The sequence below is a fragment of the Corapipo altera genome, unplaced genomic scaffold, assembly GCF_003945725.1.
Source record: "Corapipo altera isolate COAL_440 unplaced genomic scaffold, ASM394572v1 23b, whole genome shotgun sequence".
NCBI classification, from domain to species: Eukaryota; Metazoa; Chordata; class Aves; order Passeriformes; family Pipridae; genus Corapipo; species Corapipo altera.
In genome coordinates this window covers 4,286,935-4,308,636 of record NW_020884885.1, presented here as the reverse complement: position 1 = coordinate 4,308,636, position 21,702 = coordinate 4,286,935, and the positions used below count along the sequence as shown (strand labels likewise).

The following is a 21,702-nucleotide window of genomic DNA, read 5'->3' as shown; positions in this document are numbered from 1 at the left end:
AGATGAATATGATCCCAGAGAAGCCAACAGCAAAAGATCTCAAGAGGGGAGTGGGGGGGACAACAGAGTTTATCATATGATTACATGGAGAGTTTCAAAACAGCTGTAGCCTTTAAGGTGTCTGTTTATTAGATTCGTGTTTCTAGGGCCCTTTCCCTTCCCCAGTCTAACAAGATGTTTCCCTGTCTGTAACTCAAAGGTTACTAAGAAAAGAACCCCCAAAGCTTTATAGTTATCTGCATGTGTTATGCATCTCAACCATTGTCTGTTCCGGTCCTTTTGCAGCACTGGGAACATCTCTCTAGTTTTGCCTGCATTTTACCTTTCTTGGGAGCAGCCACAAGCAACTTTTGGAGACACTTAGCACTTCATGGTCCACAGGACATATGTTCTATGTTATTTTTGCCCCCTCTGTTGCCCACGAAGTCTACTTTTAACGAATTCAGGGAACGCTCAGTGAAGAGAGCTGTGGACAGAGAGAGTGTTAGGTGGGCCCCTCTCCCTAACTAGCAGAAGAAAAAAGCCTCTTTGGGTGGGAAGAGAGCCTGGTGGTCTAGGAGTCAGGGCTTTGTGCGTTTCCAAAAAGCTTTCCAGATCTGGCAAGTGTGGTAAGTCCAAGCCACAACACGTTAGAAGGGTGGAGAGATCATCGGTTCCCCTCGGTACTGAATAAGCCATTTCCATATCAAACCATGATTCTTGGAAAGGAGTGAAGAGCTGAAGATATCACTGAGCAGACTATGATGGTAGAGGTAATAAGCAGTTGTGCAGGCACACCCCCCCCCTCCCCAACCAAGATGTAAAGAGACAGCAGACAAAATTGACTCAAAGGAGAGAGGATAGAGGACATTTCCAGATTGGGTTAATTTTTTCCTCTTTCCCTTATTTCTGTATCTCACTCTATGGAATTCATTTTAGGGTTTTTTTGAGGATGTTTATGTGGTTTTTTTTTTCCTTTGGTTGGTTTTAAATAATAAGGGAGACGGCAGGATGACTACAACTAAGTGCTGCAGTGCCACCGGCAGTGCAGTCTCCATCTAGGAACAACAGGGCACTCAAACAGGTTGTCTAGAATATTTCATCTTTATCTTTTTAGCTTTCCTGTTCATTGCAGATCAAGTTACTGGCCCATGCTGGCCTTTCTGACCACTGCTTAGCTCCCAACATGACCCTGCTAGCATAAACCACATAATCTATGCTTTTCCTGATGTGCAGGCTATTCTCAGCACAGGTGAGGCTGGCACTGGAGCTGCACTGCTCTCCTCTGATGCCAGAACAGAAGCAGAGAGGGGAGGGAAGGGGGTGTCTCAGGTAGATTTTCAGCTAGGTGCAGGTAGTCTGCTATATGATAGCAGCCACTGTCTAGCTTCTCTTTTAAACACTACTGCTGGAATATTGAAGCAAGGACTAAAGAAAAGGTTGGCTCTCTGACATACACAGTCGTGCAGGGCTTGCTTGTGAGCACACCTCTGGAGCTGTGCTGCCATGCTCCTTCCCTCCTGTACACACCTGAAAGATGAATTTGGTCCCAAATTATTGCCCTTGGCAATAATTTAGCTTAACACTGGTGAAGGGAAATGCAGGCCTGTGCTAACTGAATAAAAAACTCCAGATTGCTCAAGGGCTAAATCTGTGCCTCTTCTTCCCTGCAGTGGTCAAGTCTGCTTGTGCTGAGTGGGTGACAGACTTCTGCCTTGGGTCTTGTGTCCCATGGGACTCCTGCTCCCATGAAACTTTAATGGACAGCTTTATGTTACAGTTCATACACTATAGCTTGCCCCAGCAGCCAAGCCAGGCACACTGCAGTAGCACAGAGCTTGGCTTGTGCTGATCCACCATAAAATTGGTTCCTCATTAATACAAATTAACATGTTGAGCCTCACAACATTGAAATTAACTGAGATACTGCCTTTACCATGTACACACTGTTATTACAAACAGAACATCATCTGTCCCTATAGTGACAAGAGACCACATACACACACTGTAATGCAGCCAGGAAGGGCAGACCAAAGCGCTCATTGCTTTAAGCCTCACAGGTGAGTAGTAGGCTCTGCTCTACTCAGGAAGTTTCTATACCTGGTTTGGGAAAGTCAAATCCCTGTTTAAGTGTTACATCTTCTGCACCAGCTGAGATTTAGAAGGAGCCTGCTCTGGTTTTGCAAGACACCTGCTCCTTGCACTGCCAAGCTCCTGGGTGCTGAGGGATTGCAGAAATGGAGGCCAACAAACTGCAAATCTTTCTCCAGCATTCTCAGCAGACTGTGAGCTCAGTATTGTATGCATACAGCAGTCAAACCCTCTCCCCTCTGTAGGTGGGTTGGAAATGCTTTGCTAACACCTCCTGTCCTGGGATTTAACCTGCCTCTGCATTTCAGAATTAAATGTCTTGAGAGGCCAAATCCTGCTGCTGTGTGGCCTGAGCACCCTGAGATCTGAGCAGAAGGGATGCACACTCTAAGGACACACAATTTCTCCAAGGCTGTTACTGACATCTCAGCATGACCAGTACTGTGCTGGTGAGGTCCTTGCCCCTAGCAGGATGTAGAGCCACATGGACAGCTGCTCACAAGCTTTGCGCCTTGCCTGTTCTGCTCGTACTTTACCCCAAATTCAAACAGGGAAGTTTTCTGACCCTCACCTTTGTCAAGCCCACAGACCTTGCTACCCACACAGAATGGACCAGAAGGGCTCCCATTCAGGCCCAGGTCCCACCTTTCAGAGGCAAGAGAGGACAGCAGAGGGCACTCATTACCTCAGCATTTGACAGATGACAGCCTGGGGTTGGGAGCAAAGAGCCATACTGCATACCACACTGCCTACCAAGGTAGGAAGCTTTGTGTCAGCTTTAGAGCATTCCCATTTAGGGAAAGGATAGGTTCAAGAGACAAGTTAAGCTCTCACTAGTTTTGAGGAGCTTGTCTGACTTGCCATAGTCCTTCTAGTCAGGCTTCTTCCTCTTTATCCTTTACACATCTACAGAACAGATCAAACTGCATAAGGAATAGAAAGAAGCTTACACTTTTCCAGACTCCTGTAGCATCTCCAGCCACTGAGCCTGCTCAAACTCTGATTCAGCTGCTAGAACAATGTTACCCTGGAAGAGGGGAGGGGAGAAAAAACCCAGATTAGAGAGGCTGGTGCCTTATGCACCTCTGTGCACTCAGGGCGTGAACTGAACACAGATAGCACAGCTGTGGAGAGAGGAAAGCCCACCATAGTCTTCCACCTCCACAGGAAGCATCACATGGTAGCAAATATGACCCAGGTCTACCACACACTGGAAAGTGTGCATATGGCAAACAGTCATGGCAGGAATAAAATGATAGGGCAACATGAGCTCTAGGGCTCCTGAGTATCTGTCTACTGGTCTGCTAGTAGCATAAAACCTGGTGTCAGAAAGTGCAAGTTTTCTTGTTGGTTGTCAAAGCAGGAGCAGCAAAAACTTGAGGGGACTTGAGATGCTAAGCCACCCTCTCTCTCAGGATAGTCTGCCCAGAGAGGGTAGGCATACCTTGGTGGGGAGGGAAAAGACTGCCAATCTAGCTCTGCTCATCAGCATTAACATGTTTTGAGGTGTTTGGGGGTTTTTAGAAGAAAAGAAATCTACTTACATGGAAGTCTTCATGAGAGATTTTTATGGCATAAGGCATGTTGGCCTCTTCTTTGGGCTCCACGATGCAGCCTCCCAGGGGTATGACACCCTAGGGATAAACCAGAGCACTCCAATCAGTCAGTAAAATCAAGTATAACTATTAACTAACCAGGAGCTGAACTTTCACCCTTGGTCACTTGTGGAGCCCTGCCCTTCCTTGGCTACACCAGGAGGGGCAATACACACAGTTTCTGAAAAGCAGAGGGACTCCCACCACCACCAGGAAACCCCCCAACTGGTATCTGAAAGGGGGTGAAGATGGCAGTCCTGTATTCATCACAGAGAGAAGACTGCTAGCTAGAACACAGAAGCAGGAACTCTGTTATCAAGGAGGAGGTGATCTCCCAACAGGGGCGAATTTTGCAGGTTCACAGTGTGGTATCATGAGAGAGGCTGTGCATCCATTGCAGTCACCACCAGTAGGTCAACACCCCACATGTGCTGTGTGGGGGGCAGATGGGCAGCTGGCTGCTGCTAATCAGGATGTGTGCAATCAGCACCTGTGGAAGCATGTGTGCTTCATCAGCCTCCAGTGACCACAGAGGACAAAAGCAGACTCAGAGCACAAGGCCCCTATGTGAGATCTCCAGGCAGCAGAGCTATGGAGGCCACTCCTAAGAACTGAAGGCATGTGGGTTATCAGATGCTAATGAGTGCAAGTACAGGTTAGGAATAAGCAGCAAACGAAGCTGTCAGCTTTTGTCAGTATTTTTACAGTCATAAGATTAGTTGTTTAGGAGATCATGAAAACAAGGGGATACATCTACTGTTAGGTAAAAAATACAGAAGTCATGTAACTGCTGAATCATTAAGTATCTTGAAAAGGTACTGATATGATTCTTTCTTTTTTGAGGCTTCCCTGGGTCTGGGTGAAGTCTGTGACTTATCTCTTCTTCACTTTCTGGGTCCATGGAGGAAGGGGAGGGAGGAGATAGAAAGAGAATAACCCCCTCCCTGTGCAAATGCTGCTCACCTTGGGGTGGATATTGAAGTATTTATTGCTTTCAAAACTCTTCTTCTCACTCTCAGCATAGTAAAGCAGAAAACTTTCCTTAATTATGAAGAACCTTTAAGACAGAGAAAGGAAATAAATTTTGCTAGAACAGAGGTTGTGGTTCATAGCATGAGAAAATCTCCACCTAACTAAAGCTACTTTCTGAGCAGAAGAGTTTACTACTTCCATCTAAGGTGAGGTGCCTCACTTGTGCTTATTAGTGTTAACACCAAGCATCAAGTTTAAGTACTTTGTGCTTACATTTTACCATCACAGCACGCACACACCAGTGTTGAAGGCAAACCATAGCACCATTTACTCACAGCACTCTCTGTCCAAGACAGGGTCAAAGATTTTTGGCACCTCTAGCTGTTTGCGCTCTATCTAGCCCATGTAGGTTGGATTCAACCTATTGGAAGACAGCTGTTCTTTTTTTTAAGGGTCTCACACATGGGCTAAGACCAACTAAATGATTATTTTTGCAATCTGTCCCCTGCCACCCTCTTTCCTCCCATCTTGTAATAAGACAGAAGGGAAGTGTTTTCACTCTAACACTAAGTCACATGGCAGGGAGAGTCACACACTAACATCTGCAAGCGACTCTTGAGGCAAAAAATTGGCCACCAGAGCACTCAGGAGCAGAAATAAATTTTAGAGATACTTCTAAGCAGAGCTCCTGGCAAAGTCTTCTGTCATTGACCTTCATAACTACAAAGGAAATTGAATATTTTTTTCTCGTATGGGTAATGTTAAATTATGCCTTGCTCTGCTCAGTTAGCCTTAGGTATGGTCTGATGATCACTGTATAGTAGCCACAAAATATCACAATTTCTGTAAACCGAGCCTCTAATTTACTGGAGCATGCCCTCAAAATTATGATTAAAGGAGTTCCACTTTTAACTTCTTTGGATTTTTAAAATGCCCCTGGGAGAGTCCCTCTTCTCTTCAAAAATCGAGGTTGCATTTACTCTGCAGGCAGTGGTACAGGTGAGAGATATATGACTTAGTTTCAATTTGGTCTAAATCTCCGCAGCACTCAAAAATTCTGAAGAGCAGCTGAATAAAAAATGGGGACAAGTTTAGTAGGGAGGTTTCAAAAGAGTAAATGACAAAGAAAATATGTTGCACTGTTCTGTACATATTTTCTGACATGAGAAACAGGGAACTGGAAAGAAAGTGAAAGGTAGTAAGTTGAAAGAATGCCTTTTTACACTGCACAAAACACTCCTGTGTAAATCACTTTCATTTGGTCCCAAGGACAAGAGATCATGAGGAAACTGGAAACGATAAGGCATTTCTTTGAATAAAAAGAACATTCTCAGAAAACCCTCCAGCTTCTGGGAGGGATCAGGAGACTTCTACAGGTAGTGCTGTCCAGTTCTGTAGCCTGAGCATTCCTGCACCTTTCCCTGAAGCCACCATCAGTGATGGGCTACAGGCTCAGGGGATTGATCCACAAGGACAGTTCTAATGCCTTCACATGTCCATCCCATCCCAGTCCTCTTCTGAAGTGGATGGGCTGTCAGATGTAGCCAAGCACTGCCTCCAGTACAGATAAGAACAGCAATTTAGTTTAGCAGTTTAGCTCCTAAAGCTAAAGAAAGAAGTCAAAGCTGGCAGAGAATATTATAATAATAAAATTATAATATATAATTATAGTAATAAAATTATATATATAATTATTAACAATAATTATCATAATTATACTTGGGCAAAAGCTTTACCACTTCCATCAGCTTCTATCTCTTGCTTTTCTGCTGTGGGTCTGGCAATACAGATGAAATTGCCAAATGCCATGGAAATATGTGTGCATGGGGCTCTCAGAGCAATCAAAAAACTCAGAACAAAGCTAAACTTCTGAATGACTGTAGCAAACTCAAGCTCTGGACCTACTTTGCAAGTTCTCCAAAATGTGTAAAAGTGACAGTCATTGAACATATTTACATCCAGAAATCTTTAGAACATACAAACATCAGCAGCAGTTATTGTGTCCCAAATTTTTTCTTCTCCTTGCCCACTCATCTATACCTGTTCATGTTGGCATCAGAGGCAGGGAGAAGCAGCCAGCTTGCTTCCTCAGCAGGACACTGTCTCCTCGTTTGATACTCTGGGAACATCATGGTTGACTGCCCAGCCTCACCTCTTGTTCCTGACCACAGCCTGGCAAAACTGCTCTAAGCAGAACAGCACAACTCAGTGCAAAAATCACTCTTCTGCATTGAGCTTATTTAGTTGGTAGAGGACTGAAAAGCTGCTCATTCACAGTGCAGCTGTCCAGCAGGTGATCTGAGTAGAAGCAATTACTATTCACCTTTCACCTGGGTGACCATCTCCCTTCCAGCCCGAACGCGTGCATGTTCCAGTGCAACTCCCAGAGAAGCTGCATCTAATATTCCCTCAGTTGGGAAAGCCAGGTGTGACCCTACCTGTGGTGGCTGTCCACATAACTTTGAGATATCAGCCCATTTAGCAGATGCATTAGGCACATCTCTGAGGACACATTACTGATAGAGTGGATTCATCAAGGTCTCACCTCTGTGTGAAACAAGGACTGGGATTTTCAGATATATTTGCACTAATGGCAAAGGCAGCCACGACCTCTGCAGCAGGCTCAGAGCTGACCCTGGCCAAGGCAGATATCAGAGAAACCTCCACAGAGCACACAAGGCTTGTTTCTGGTTCCTCCTGTCCATGTCACTTCTGTGAACAGCAGCCTTCCTGACTCATTTTTCCTCCCCCCTCTGATCATTAACTCTATAAAAAAGTTTTCTTATGTGTAGCTGCATCTTCATGTTATGTCTCTAATGCTTAGTTCAAGGAGAATTTGATTTTTTTAGAGGGAAATGTTACCTTATCTGCACAATAAATACAGAAATAACATCTTAAAAGAACAATCCTTCCTGGCCAGTGCTCCTGTGCTTGGTCCAGTGAGTTAATCAGCTACCGTATGCAGAAATATGAACCTAAGGAATAAAAGTCAACACCACACATGAAATGGAGAAAGTCTATTCATCACTTTCAACACTCTTTTCAGTCTGAATAACCTCAAGAAATAGTTGCAAGACAGGTAAACATACTGATCTTTAACTTCATGATTTTTAATCTAAATTTTAACCCCCAGTTAAAGCAAGGTTTTAGTTTGATACATACTTTTTGTTGCTCAGTGCTGATAATCTTCATAATACAGATTATGCTCCATTGGAAACCAAAATCAAAACAAAAAGAAGAACAAAACATAGTACAAATCTCTGAGAATTGATATGTCTCTCACAGATTTATGAACTTTTAGATCCCTGACCTTACAGATGGGGAAATTTGGAATGAAAGCATACAAAATAAGGGTTTAAAAAGTAATAAGAACAAAATCCCAGTGCAAGTAATGAAGGTAAACATTGAAAATCTGGTTAGCTTCTGGACATAATGTTTTTATGTTCAGATAACATTCCCTCATCTATCTATCCTTACCTAGAAGGCAACACCTAAGCAACCAAGTTCATCACTTTAACTGACCTTCAGGACAAAGTCTCTAAACAACAATACAGGGATAGTTGATGCAGCACAGTGAAAATAGGGATGAAGTAAAGAATCAGGGGAGAGAGTTATAAGACTCAAGAGCAAGCTGAAGTCTAAAGCAGCAGCTAGGTGAGCAAGAGCAGAAAGGGGAAAGATGGCCAAGGGAGAATGGGGAGAAACACCCAGTTAGGACTTTGACTGGGAGGATAGAGACACTGAACAGACATCTAAAGTAGGCACAGATATGGCAGCATGAGAACATAAAAGGGAGTGCTGGAAAGGCAGAAGATTTTGAATACAAACAAGAAACCAAGAAAAATAAGTGATTTAAAAAGAGCAGAGTTCAAAAAGCCCGGAGAGCAGCAGTGAAGGTAAGAGTGACGAGATGGCCTGGGACAGCCACCCACACTCCACGGGTAGCACAAGTAATACAAGAGCCATTCACATTAGGTCAACTGCTTTGGGGCACCCATCCCTGCTGCTGGGTCCTGTACTAAGAAACCACTGAAACCACAGTGTAATTAAACTGGAATAGCAGAGGAACAGTAACAATCTGCATAACTTGGAGGTAAAGCCAGAGCCGTGATCCGGCCAGGATTAGAAACAATAGCTCTACACTGGACAAGTAGAGATACCTGATCTCTGAGAATACAGTGCTTTCTTTGCATCACAGAGGGCTAATAAGATTAATTAGCTAATATTTGTAAAAGTTTTTGATGTGACAATGGCCCGCATGAAGTATTTACAGTATAAAACTGCAGCAGTCTCCTTGGTCCTTCATTCCAATGGTGTTTTTCTGGGCACCAGTCCAGGAGCACAGGCAGTGAATCCCAGTTGCTAGATCAGCTCAGTTCTGTATCCCTAGGGACAGCTCAGGAAACCGACGGGCAAATGTTCTTTATTAGCACATCAGCTCAGAGTCTGCAGTACCCGTCCCTCATTCTTCCTCTCTCCTGGGAGCTTTACGCTTGCTTTGCTGCCTCCTGCCCTGGCGCCCGGCAGCAGGAGCAACGCTCAGCCAGGCAGGGAGCGGGAAGAGCTGTATGCTTCCTGACAGCAAGCAGCCAAGTGGGAAGTTTACAAGGACGAGAGGGAACCACATGGTGTGCTGGACTCGCAGCCGCACTGTCTCGGCAGCTCCTGCTGCCCCTGTGCTGCATACACACACTTCTCGGTGGCTGTGTGTTTTTCAGGGTTCTTTTTTTGAGCAGAAAGCAGTCCTAAACAATTATCCTTTCCATCTGTTCCGTGACCACACGCAATGACTGTTAGTAGTCACTGTAGAAAATAAGATTACATGCATACTTTGCAATGCCACAGCCAGGACTGGTTCAAGAGAAGATGAAATCTCTCTATTAACTGTGCTATGTTTCCCTCCTTCCAGCAGCAACCTGTCATCCCTGAAGGATTTACTCAGAAATATAGGAATATTTTGTGTTTTGTTCTCTCCTGTTTTCAATTTCTCACGTTCCACCTTGCTTTTCTGATTGATCACAGAGCAGATGCCCCCTCCTGGAACTGTCTCACTGAGTCTCCAAGTCTCCCACCTACATGGTGACAGACAGTTTAGAGCCTGACATTCTGTATGGGACTGGGATTATTCATAGTAGAGAAGAATGTGCCACTTCCTTCCTGGAAAGCTGCAGCACCCTATTCATATCACATCCAGGGCAGGTACACACATTGTGCATTTCACTGCAGTTTCCGCAACAGGCTGATGCCATTACCAGTTTTGTAATTACAACTTTTGCAGTAGGAGAAAATAAATTGCTTGCTATTTGTTGAAAGGAAGAATGGGGTGCAGTTTGGTTGGAAGAGGACCATACATCAAGGGCTGAGAATATTATTTGCCAAAGCCATTCCAGCAAGAAGCCAAGCTTAGACTGGTCAAAAACATCAGTAAACTCAGAAGACAGTTGCTTTTCTGCTGAAAGGATATTATTTTACAGGGAAAGAAAATTCACATTAGGGATAGCATTTCTTATCTTGGAGAGATGGGTACTATGATAGTGGTAATGGCATCTCAAAATCAAGCTCTGGAAGGCAGCATGCTCAGATGTCAGTCCTGGCAGATAAACACAGCCACACTGATCCAGTGTCAGAAGCACCCAGCCTGCTCTAGGATAGTACTTGGTGTGACAGGCATGCAAATACTTAGGCTTCAGAACAGACCATTGTGTGAGCAAAGGAAAGGACAGAAAGTGCTCCAGACAGCTGCCTCATGTCAAGTTTTGCTGTCCTCACAGGTGCCATTTGACTGAAACAAGACTCTGCTATACCTCTCTTTTCCCAGCATAACCTCTACTGCTGCAAAATTCCCAGCCTTGGGATTTCAATCACCAAAGCACTGGACACCATGCCTGGAGTTTTTTACCTTGATCCATAATCTAGTCAGACTCCATCTTTCCCTTAAACACGACTCTTCTCAGTGTCTCCAGAAGCACTGTTGCTACAGCCAAATGAATGGGATCAAGCCAGTAAATTTCATACATGTCCCAACAGCCACGTAAACCTGTCTTCATGGCTGATGGCCTGATGAGATCAATCCTCCCCTTACAAGCTGGTTTATCTCCCATATCTTGGAAAGATTTTCCTTGGGACCAAGACTGTTGTCCAGTCCAAGACGTCAGGGCAAAACCTACATTGCTCAGAGATCAGATCCTCAACTACATCACGCAAAAGTCAAATTTTTTTTTCTTTATTTAACTGGAGTGGGAAACATTTCTTCTTCTTTCAATTAAAAAAAAAAAAAGAGCCTGTGACTAGCTACGTGTTGCTAGGAATGGGGGGATAAGTAGGGGGAATGGTGAATTGCTCCTTATCCCCACGTAATGATTGACTTATAATAACATGCAACGGTACTTTATTTAAAAGCAAGTCTCTCCCATGATAAAAAAACACCCAAACGTATTGTTCCTACTGTCCCAGTCTTTTAACTCCAGAACTCACTTCCTTCCAAACCCTACAGATTCCCTGTGTTCACCTCTCACTGACCTGTGTCTGGTCTCCCAGGACTTCAGCTGCTGTTCTTGCAACTTATCTTCCATATCATCCCTGCCCCACGTCACCTCCCCATCTCTTCCCACTTGCTAGCACTAAAATATTTACCACTTGCCAAAGATGGGGGTGACTTCTAGGAATAGAGCAGCACTAAATAAATAATGACAGAGAGAGCAGAAATGGGCCATTTGCCTGCAAGAAAGTTTTATTAGGAAGAAAGCCTTTTAAGAATGTCTCCTCCATGGCAAATTACGTTCCCCTCCGTTATTCTGTCCACTTCTTTTCCGTAACACAGTCACTTTAGTTTCCAGACATAATTCATTTAAATATCAATATTTGGGAACTGAGTAGGAGCATCAGCACAAATTCATTCCTGGATGAAAACAGGCCACTGGGGGGAGGAAGGGAAGGGAATAAAACCTGCACACAGGTCAAAGATGGCTACAAATATAAAACTGTTTCCCAAGGAATGTTTAACTATTTTCCAGGCTATGCCATTTTCACAGGTTTAGATTGGACAGCACTGTGGTTACTACACAGAGCAAAACTGGGAAAGCTGGCTTTAGAAATGGATTGTTTGTGTCCAAACTGCACACTGCAGCAAAGAGTAAGTACTTACCCACAAAAGGTAAGTACCAGAGATTCAGTGATTCACATAGAGAAATACACCAACTCTAAACTTAAAACTGACTCATCACTTCAGTATTATAGAACATAATTCTATCCTTGGTAAAAGGTTATAGCAAACGCTTTCCAGTTCCAAACTTCTGGGCTGCTGGCAGACAACACACAGCAGCTTACAACTCTCTAACACCATATGGAAGAGACTTCAGTGCGACTTTCTTCCCAGGGAAGAGTCTTCATGTGCTGTTCCAAGTGTGCCATCACTATAAGGCAGCATAGCCGTTCTGATGCTGGTCCACAAACCCCTGCAGACCATACACACACACATACAGACACACGTGCACAGTCAGTTCAGCCTAGCCATCTCACACCCGAAGGACTCAAAGCTTTAATGAGTGCTAAAGAACAAAGTCAAGCAGTTTAGGGGCAAAATATATGAGCTGACTCTTCCTCTTTTGTGCAACTATCATAAGATAATTATCCAGAGGAGGCAGCTAGTCCCTATTCCCTGAAGCGCACATAGCACAAGGTCTGGACAGATAAAGAAGGGAGAACAATGGGGTGCCACGTGTGTAAAGCCAACTCAGAACAGGAGGGAAGCTATGCCCACAGTTTTAGCCCTAGCCTCTGCCTGGCTAGCCGCACTCAGGCTCTAACTTATCCCACAACCCTTAGGCTTTGTATTTCACCCGAGCATCCCTCAGCAACTGTGGCTTACCTCCTGGACCATTTGGCTGACTGCCTCCCAAAGGGTCTCTTCCAGAGCACGCCATACAGCTGCACTTTGGTGCTGATGTCCAGAGCATCTGAATCTGCCTGTTCCATGGACGGAGAAGGGGATACCGAACTGGATTTTGAAGAGAACATTGTAGCTGAATCTGCTTCTAACTCTCCCCTTCTGTGTGGCAGCTCAGGGAATCCGATTAAATGCAATGAACCAGAAGGATGTAACCAGCCCAGCAGACAGAGAGACTGGGCTTTGGTTTGAATCAATAACTTGACTGCTCAGCACTCAGTCAGTAATTCTCTCTCTGATGCACAGATGATGAGAGTTTCCTCATCGCGTATTACTTCTTGATGCATTACAAACAGTGCACATCCCAGCCCAAGGGAAAAAACGAGTGAAGAGAGTCAGACATCAGAAACACAGAGAGGCAGAAAGAGCTCATCAGAGAGAAAGCTCTCAGCAATAACGTAAGCCAAAATACCTCTGCACCAGAGCCAGCTTGGAAGGTTATTTCACTTGACATTGCAGCACTTCATGCAGAAATTAGGGCAAGATGGATGTTTTACTTTCAGGCATCTCTGACACATATTCCCAAAATCTTGCACTTGGAGACAGGTTCTTCTCATTTGTCCTGAGGAAAATGGGGGCAAAGTGAGTGGGAGCGAGGAAGTTCAATCAGATTCCCTCTGTCATCAGGGCAGGGGAGGGAGGCTTTGCTGTGCCAGCCTGGCACTGCCCACCTGGGGAGAGTTCACGTGGCTGCTGGGTTTGGACTGGGCAGTGTCCATGCCTTGCTCAGCCTTAAAGGGCCATTGCTGATCAAAGTTTAGAACACAAAATTTTGCGTGCCTCCATGCCTTGCTGCATCTTGGAGATGTGGCAAGCATAGTCTCTGCTCTGCATCTTAGGCACCAGCTCCTTCTTGGCCACAACGCAGACACAGAGAAATATGTCCCACAGTTCGGGTGAGTCTACTTTCATTTCCTGTTTAGCACTCCCACAATAAGCTTTTTAATCTGGGTCCCTAGTCCTTGTTCCTCCCTTGAAACCCTTCCTCCTTGCATAGATACAAAGTCCTGCAAAATAACCCCTGTATTTTGTAATGCCCACAGGAAAGCACATTAGCATCATACTGTTCCTTCCTGGGTCCTGCCTTCCCTCCAGGATTAGAATTTGTGGAAGAATCATGCCTGCTAAAGCATCTGGGTTTTTGGTGCATTATATAACCAATACAGACACATACATGCTGTGTGGCATGTATGTCATAGATGCTGAGGCATCTGCTCCTGTTTTAACCTGTGCCATCCTCCGTATCGATTTTGAAGCTGTAATTGCTGGATGTCAGCCCTTCCCAATGCAGTTATTCAGAAGTGACACAGTGCAGACACATGGTCCTTTCTCATGCCCAGGGATCAGGAACTTGGGATATGCTGTAGGCTAGATCACATCACCAGACACAGGTTCACTTAACTTTATATGGTCAGAGGCACTTGCAAGGCATCCTAAATAGAGGAAATGCAGACAGCCTGCCTCAAGCTCACAGACTGCATTTGGTATCAGAGAAATTAAGAAATGCAGGTCCCTGATAAAAGTCACTATTGATCACTAGATGAAAGAGTCAGCAAACTCAGTGCTTTGTTACTTTCTCTCACCCTGGCTTTGACTGACTTTTTGGTCCCAGACAGGACATGTCCCGAGCAGCAGCAAAGCCCATCTCTGAGTGACACTAAGGCAGAGGGTGGAAAAGAGGGGAGAGCAGCAGATACTGCCTCTGTCCCACCTCAGTTCCAACTCTTGAATAAAACACTGCATTGCAGAAGAGAAGCATTAATGCTGTAGACACCATTCCACACACTGCACCAAGAAGGAAATACTACTCATGAACAGGAGACGGAAAAATTTCCCTGGAATTATGTTGTGCAAAGAGTAAAAAGGATTCTGGGCCCAATGGCATCACTTTACAAGAGTGCAGTGAAAAGCCAGAGTTCCCATGTAAGGATGATCCAGTGCCCCTGCCATTGTACTGCACCAGTGATGCAAAGATCTGACAGCAGTGACCTACAGTGAGGAAAAGCAGATTTTCATCCTTTGCTTCTTTACTTGTTTTTACTTTACACAGACTAATAAAGAGGTTTCTAGATTTGAACATCAAAAAACTGAGATAAATCTCCTCTGGGTGAAAAGGGAAGGGGCTCACTACTCAGCAAGGGACTGAGTAGTTACAGCAAGTTCTTTAAAGTCAGCAGTCTGAGGGAAGGAAAGTGCAACTTGCTTTTGTCAAGTGACCAAGAGTTAAACACAGGTAGAAGCAGCAATGCTAGGGCAGAAGATAGCGGCAAGGTGAATTTTGTAACTACCGGTGTCTGGACACAGGTATAGCTAACCCATAGTATGACAGGAGACTAAAAGGACTTTACTTGTTTAAATGAGAGCAAAGGGGAAAATTTGACTGCTGTCTAGTTTTAGGCATTATTTCCCCTCTTAAAGTATTGGTAAAGGTTGATGCTTGCAAGAAAACAAATTGGCCTAAATTAGTCATGAAAAAACGAGAAAGGAATTAACAATTGCTGGAAGAGGATTGCGGAACTGCCATGCAACAAGAGCAGTGGAGGCAGAAAGCCATTACTTGGTGGGATCCACTACATGCACGGCAACCTGGGGTGGCCGTACCTTCCAGGGATACAGACTAGGCTCACGTACCTTCTCTGAAATCTTTTTGTTTCAGAATAATAATTTAAAGATTTTAGATGGCTGTTTCACTCTTGATGGCTCATAGGGGAAAGAAACACAGCTGTATATCTTGGAAAGAAAGCACTGGAGCTTTAATTAGAAGGCCTTTCTGTCGAATGACAGGTTGCACTGGTATAGGAATTATTTTGCTAATATGTTGTCTCTATTTTTCCTACACATCAAGCCAATAAAATTTTGCTAAAAATAAAACCTTTGAAGCAGACACCAGTGCAAGCTCTACAGAAGTAACACTTCTTCACAGAATCACAAAATATTCTGAGTTGAAAGGGACCTACAAGGATCATCAAGTCCAAATCTTAGCCCTGCACAGGACATCCTCAAGAATCACACCATGTGCCTTCACCACCCTCTAGCTGGAAGATGCTCCCTTTCAGTTTAAGGATACACATACTGGCTAACTGCAGCTGCTAAGGAGGCTTGTATTTTTTTTTTTTTAAGTGAAAAGTTATACCTTCATGTTCTGGGCAGCCTTACAATAGTACCTTGTGCAGAAAAGAACAAACTATTTATTGGGCTGGGGCTAGTAAGTTAAGATTTAGATCAGAGCTGCTGTGGAGTTGGAAAGATTCAGATCTTGCCTTCCAGTCTGGATTCCTTTTTCTCTTACAGCTTCTGATAGGTTCCATAATCATTTTCAATCCAGAGAACCATTAGAAGTTATGGAAGGTATTACCAAATACCTGGAACAATGTAGAGAAATAAAGTCCAGCTCAGGTTTTATTTATGATACATCATTCTTGCAAAGACAAAATGCCACATGTATTCCTCAAAGTGATGCTCCAGCTTCCCAGATGCACAGCTGTGTGCAGAGGCTATTTTTAACAGAAGAAACCACCATCAATCCACCTCTAATCTGATACACGGACAGAGCATGTTTCTTTGGCACATGATTGAATTTTCAGTGTCAGATGGGAAGCCAGAGTTGTCCTGTAGAGCTCAAAGAAAAGAGTTACTTACTCAGCAAACAGGCATTAAAGTCAAGTGCCTTTGTAGATTTGCAACCTCATCTGACATCACCCATACAAGATGTATAATCCCATTTGACATCATCCCTTGGTGAGAACTACTTGGTCTTAGTCACCTGTTCCAGCCAAAGACCTCCACTGGTCTCAGCCCTCCAGACCCACCCAGATCCATGTTGGATAGCCCAGGAGTTATATTAATCCAACTATTAGCTGTGGATATAGCACTACTTCAGGAATCCTACAGGAAGACAGAAAGTAAGACATCAGTTTACTGAAGCAAAGAAATTTGATAGCAAGCAGCCACACATATAGCCTGGCTTTTGGGGGGTGGCTTTCTCAGGAACTGACACCACAGTCAAAGACCATTTCTCTTAGCATGTAAAGGAGTTAATTTCTTTTTTTTTCTTTAATTCTACTAAGAGAGCTCCTCTGGAAGAAAGCTCATTTATTCTGGTGTTTTGCAGGTTTTTTAATAAAGATTTATGCTAAATAGTTATTTTTCAGGGCTTCAGAATACATTACAGTGGTCAGCTACATTTGAAAGCTTTCTCCAGAAGATAGTACAGAGCCTTCTGCAAGACACCAGTTTTGCCCCCATCAAGTCTAAACACCAAAGTGATCACACGGCTGACAGAAAATGCTTAGAGCTGCAACAGTTAAATAGGCTGCTTCTAACAAGCAGCTTGTTCAACACCAGTGAATAAATACAGCTCTACTTGTTTTCTTTTTTTTCCTGCAGATGATGAACCCACTGGCACACACTCCCTTCCCTTCCTCCCTGGGGAGGGGTAGTGCTGCACGCCCACAAGTTGCATTGCTCTAGCAGCCCCAGTCGGCCACATCCCAGTCCCATTCCTGAGGCTGTGGGGGAGCACAGTGGCCATAGGAATGCCCCTTCTCCTGAGAGGGCAGCTGAACCTTCATACACAGGGACAGGAAAGAACAAACCTTTCCCCAAGAAAGTTTCAGAAGTGTTTAGAGCTGGTTACCTTGCTGCTTGGCACACAGCAATATCTATTTACCTTTCCAAGAGCATTTAATTTTACCTACATCTTAACCGCTTGCGATGAACACTATTCAACTCAATCCCAAATGTGACAGCAGCAACAGTAGACAGTTACCAAGAACATGGTTTGACCAGGTGAAACAGCAGAGCAGAGATGGCTTAGCCAGCTGTAGTGGGTTGACCCTGGCTGAATGCCAGGTACCCACGAAAGCCACTCTCTCCCCCACCTCTGCAACTGGATAGAGGAGAGAAAACTACAACAAACGATTCATGAGTTAAGGGAGGGGTCACTTACTGCTCACCATCATGGGCAAAACAGACTCAAAGTGGGAATTTTAAATTTATTACTAACAAGGACTAGATATACTTCTTGCCTCCTTCTTGTCCACATTATCAAGGGGTTATCTAACTACAAAGGCACAAAAATCTACTGGTGCCATCTATCACAGCAGCAGACCATGAGAGCTCTACTGCAAACCCTGCTGTGTTGAGGAGAATCATCAGCCAGATGAAGGATAAACTGCCTGGCAAGAAAGATATCAAAGACATTGCTCTCCACAAAAGACAGCAGGTGAAGAGGGTCATCTCCTCCTTCCCCCATCTCCTTTTATTCTCCTGTGAGCCATGCTACCACACAGCCTTTGTAGATCAGGCTTCTTTCATACTGCTGAAGTTCAGGTTGCAGGAATGAGCATAGCAAAACTCCTGGGCAGACCCACTGCCTAGTCCTCTATGTGCACCCAACCACCTTCAAGAGAAGCATCTGCAGACGTATCAAGAGTACAAAGTTTTGTTCAAGGTCATAAAGAAACAACAGAACATGGGAAATGCATTGCAGCCCTAAACCAACTCATTCTACTGATAGCATCATACTCTGGAGGCAAGAAAAGCTTGACTAAGAGTTGTTGCAGTAAGAGTCATTCAGAGTAGTAGTAAGGCTTGTAAGCAGGGTTTTTAGCATCCCTCTTCAACCCAGTATAGCCATAAGTATCTCATTTAAAGTGTTTCTTCAGATAGCAGAAGCCCATTAACCCCCCCCCCAGACTTCAACATAGCTATAATCATATATCAAAGTAATTACCACTTCAGACACTGGATGGCCACAGAGATACAGAACAAGCATTTTTTCCTTTAAGATTTCACTCTGCTTTTAGATTTTCTAAATACTATATCCTTTTGGTGTCAGTCAGTAAGATACAGCTTAATTTTAATTAGCTCTAAAAGTTTTTATGAATGAGGCATTTTTATTTATCCACCCCCCCCATCCACCATAAGGGTTTGTTAATCTCTAGACATCTCAGACAAGAGGGAGAAGTGCTGTGATAAGGAGGGTGGAATGTTGTGCAATTCTACCAGCAGGGATACTCGGATAAGGCTTGCACATATCAGTAGAAGAAAGACTTAATTTGTAAGCTGGAACAATAAATGACAGCTCATCTTCTTGCTGCTGTGCTCATTCTAATGAGTCTCTCATAAAAATGCTCATGTACATTTTTTTTTCCTTAACAAATAAAGGAACACTACAGCAATCATCAGGAAGTCTGCACCACCACAGCTCCTCAGTACTTTAGTTTATAGTGGTAAGACTTGTTACATTAATGGACCAAAAAACACTTCCTCACATCTCCAAAAGGATTTACCACAGACTATGGTGGTTAAAATTTGTTACGGAGGTGACATATTTACTAAATACACTACAAGAATGCTAATATACTGTATAATACTTCACCATGAAAACTGAATTTTATTTGCCAAAAAAAACACAAGAGTGTATCTGGGGAAAAATAATGGCTTCCCATCCTCACCGCCTTACATCTGCCTGTACTAGCTATAACAGCACCTGTCATTTGCTTCTCCTACTGACTTTAATCATATTCTCTTGTGCTTAAGCCAGTATAAAGAGATTACACTCTTTCTTAATGACACAAGTCTTATGAACTACGAGAAAAATCAAAAGTAAGCAACTGTCTGAGAGGATTGCTTATTGCTGGAGTGAAAGACCTAGAACACTGTGTGACAGAATCTTAGGTAAGTCTGTAGATAGCAAGTCCAGGAGAAAAACATAGATCCTTTTTTTTAATTAATTGTTTAAGAATACTAAGGGTATTTCTTAAATGGATGCATGACATTTGCAATGTATACATCACTCATCCTATAACCTTCCCCTTTCTCTTTTCTGAAAATGCAGGTCTAAAACCCAATCCTGCTTACAGGGCAGCTGGAAATTATGGAGAACAGTATCTATAAACTGTGTCAACTCAGCAGCTGCAAGAGACATCTCATCAATGTATACAAATACTTGAGAGGAGGGTGCAAAGAGGATGGAGCCAGACTGTTTTCTGTGACGCCCGGTTACAGGAAAAGAGGCAACCGGCACACGCCAAAACACAGGAGCCTCCTCCTGAAAGGTTTTTTACTGCAAGCATTACTGAGCACTGGCACAGGCTGCCCAGGGACGTTGTGGAGTCTCCCTCCTTGGGGATACTCAAAAGCCATCTGGATGTAGTCCTGAGTAACTGGCTCCAGGTGGCCCTGTTTGAGCAGAAGTGTTATTGGACCAGACGACCTCTGGAGGTCCCTTCCAGGCTCAACCACTCTGCAATCAGTGGTCTAGACCACATTCAATTAGTGCCTTCCCACAATATCCTAAGGAACTTGGCACATTGCCAAGTACCATTGCCACAGCAGGGAGGTGAAGACCAGCCTGTTCCTAAGCTGCTCAAGGGGTTGTCTCACTCTCTAGAATTGCTTTAAACCATTATCCCTTCCTGCATTGCTCCAGTTGATAGTTTTATCAGGCAAGGTCAAGTGACAAAATTTCAGATCCCTTGCTTGCAAAACCCAAGCCCCACAGACCTACCTACAGATCTGAAAAGCCTATGCAGGTGTTTCCTTAGGAACTGCCTTGTGACAGAGAGTCCACTTCCTAGTTATTCCAAGTATCCCAACTGATTCTCATCCTTGCCCTAAATCCTGGCAGTAGCAATAGGATGCTGCAGCAGTAATAACTTTCTTCTACAAACCCCTAATATAATACACACAATGGGACATGCTTTGGAAAGAGACAAGCACCTTTCCCTTTGCTCTTTCAATTCATTTACTGATTTGAACCCTACATGTGTTTTAAAATGTTAAATCTAGTCCCAACCAAGTTTGGGAAAGTAACAAAGTCAAAGGTGCCTAACTGTGGCCATTCTTTAAAGTTGCATCTTGTTAATAAACCATTAAATGTCTTTTTCTAAAACTTTGCCCCTTCTATAATGACAGCACACAACGTGCAACTCACTGGATTTTTCAAAAATCTCTTAATAAAATCTGCAAACCCTAAAAAAGTGCCATAAAGTGTTTTATAGGAAAAAACCCACAGACTGCCCTGTAAGCTTTATCTCTGATAACAAAACAGAATTAATTTTCCAAGCACTCCTCCTAACCCCTGCCTGAGCACCTCAGAGACTACTACAAAAATTTAATATCCTACTACACTTTGCCACTTAAAATTTACGTCAGAGCCAAATAAGACTCAGAGAAATTCAGGAGCCTGAGAAGACAGTTTTTCTTCACAGCAAGAGCACAATCCCTTCTCAGTTACAACCACCATGACTGGCATAAGAGAGAACACTTAGATAGCTATGGCTCAACAGGCTGCAGGAGGAAGGTGAGCTGCCTAACAGAAAAACTGCATTAACAATGAAGGCAGAGAAACGCTGAAGAGCTGTAAACAGTAAGCAGGAGGATCACAGAGCAGCAACAAGGAAAGCTGAGCGGTGATTCAGTGCCTGGAAACAGCAAGACAGGAGGCAAAATACCCAACAACAAACCACATAACAGGGGCAAGAAAGATTTCACCAGCAGTTTCCCCTGTAAGACAAGAACAAAAAGTGGGGTGGGTTTCAAAGTTGACTTTTAGTCCAAATTCCACAAAAGCACATATATGTATGTGAAAGGCTACTTTGTCACAAAGTCCCCAAAAAGAATGCAGGAACTTAGCATTTGCATTTTGGGTTTGGGACTGACACAATTGAGAGCACAGGTTGGAGTCCTCCAGCCTTTTAACAGTGGCACGGAGTAACCTTGCAGCAATCATCTCCTTGTGGCCCTCCAAAGAGGTCTCTGCCTAGTAAGCTTGAGAGGTTTCCCTGTGGGTGGGGGAAGAGATAGCTTTGGGGCAATGCCAACTACTAAACCCTGGGAGAGACAGGAGTTGCCAAATGCCCTTCTCAAGCAGAGCTGTCAAATCATGTCTGCATCAATACCTTTAAACCCATTCATACCTATATCCAAACCAACCTGCTAGACTGCATCCCAACATGCAGTTTCAGTCCAGGCTTCCAGGAGGTGCTCAGACATCATGAAGAAAAGCAGCAAACACTTGCATAAAATAAAATGTACCGTCTGCCCCACTCGCATCCCATTTCTCTTTGTCAGAGCTATCACAAAACCCCATGCAGTAAATGACAAGCCAACTCC

At 43.9% G+C, this 21,702-nt stretch overlaps 1 protein-coding gene across 5 annotated transcripts in view; it reads right to left on the bottom strand.

Moving 5' to 3' along the window:
* PLEKHD1 (pleckstrin homology and coiled-coil domain containing D1) overlaps nucleotides 1-21,091 on the bottom strand; it is a 37,581-nt gene extending 16,490 nt beyond the window's left edge. The window contains exons 1-5 of one of the 5 annotated variants that reach the window (XM_027641984.1): nucleotides 21,042-21,091; nucleotides 12,505-13,144; nucleotides 4,629-4,722; nucleotides 3,615-3,704; nucleotides 3,021-3,097 (exon numbers count right to left, since the gene is read on the bottom strand). In XM_027641984.1, coding sequence (XP_027497785.1) covers nucleotides 3,021-3,097; nucleotides 3,615-3,704; nucleotides 4,629-4,722; nucleotides 12,505-12,653 — 410 coding nt within the window. In that variant the 5' untranslated portion in view covers nucleotides 12,654-13,144; nucleotides 21,042-21,091. Of the gene's footprint in view, nucleotides 1-3,020; nucleotides 3,098-3,614; nucleotides 3,705-4,628; nucleotides 4,723-12,504; nucleotides 14,795-21,041 lie in introns of those variants that run through there. The other 4 variants (XM_027641986.1, XM_027641985.1, XM_027641983.1 and 1 more) reach the window with 4 other exon arrangements.
* Between the last annotated feature and the right edge of the window lie 611 nt (nucleotides 21,092-21,702).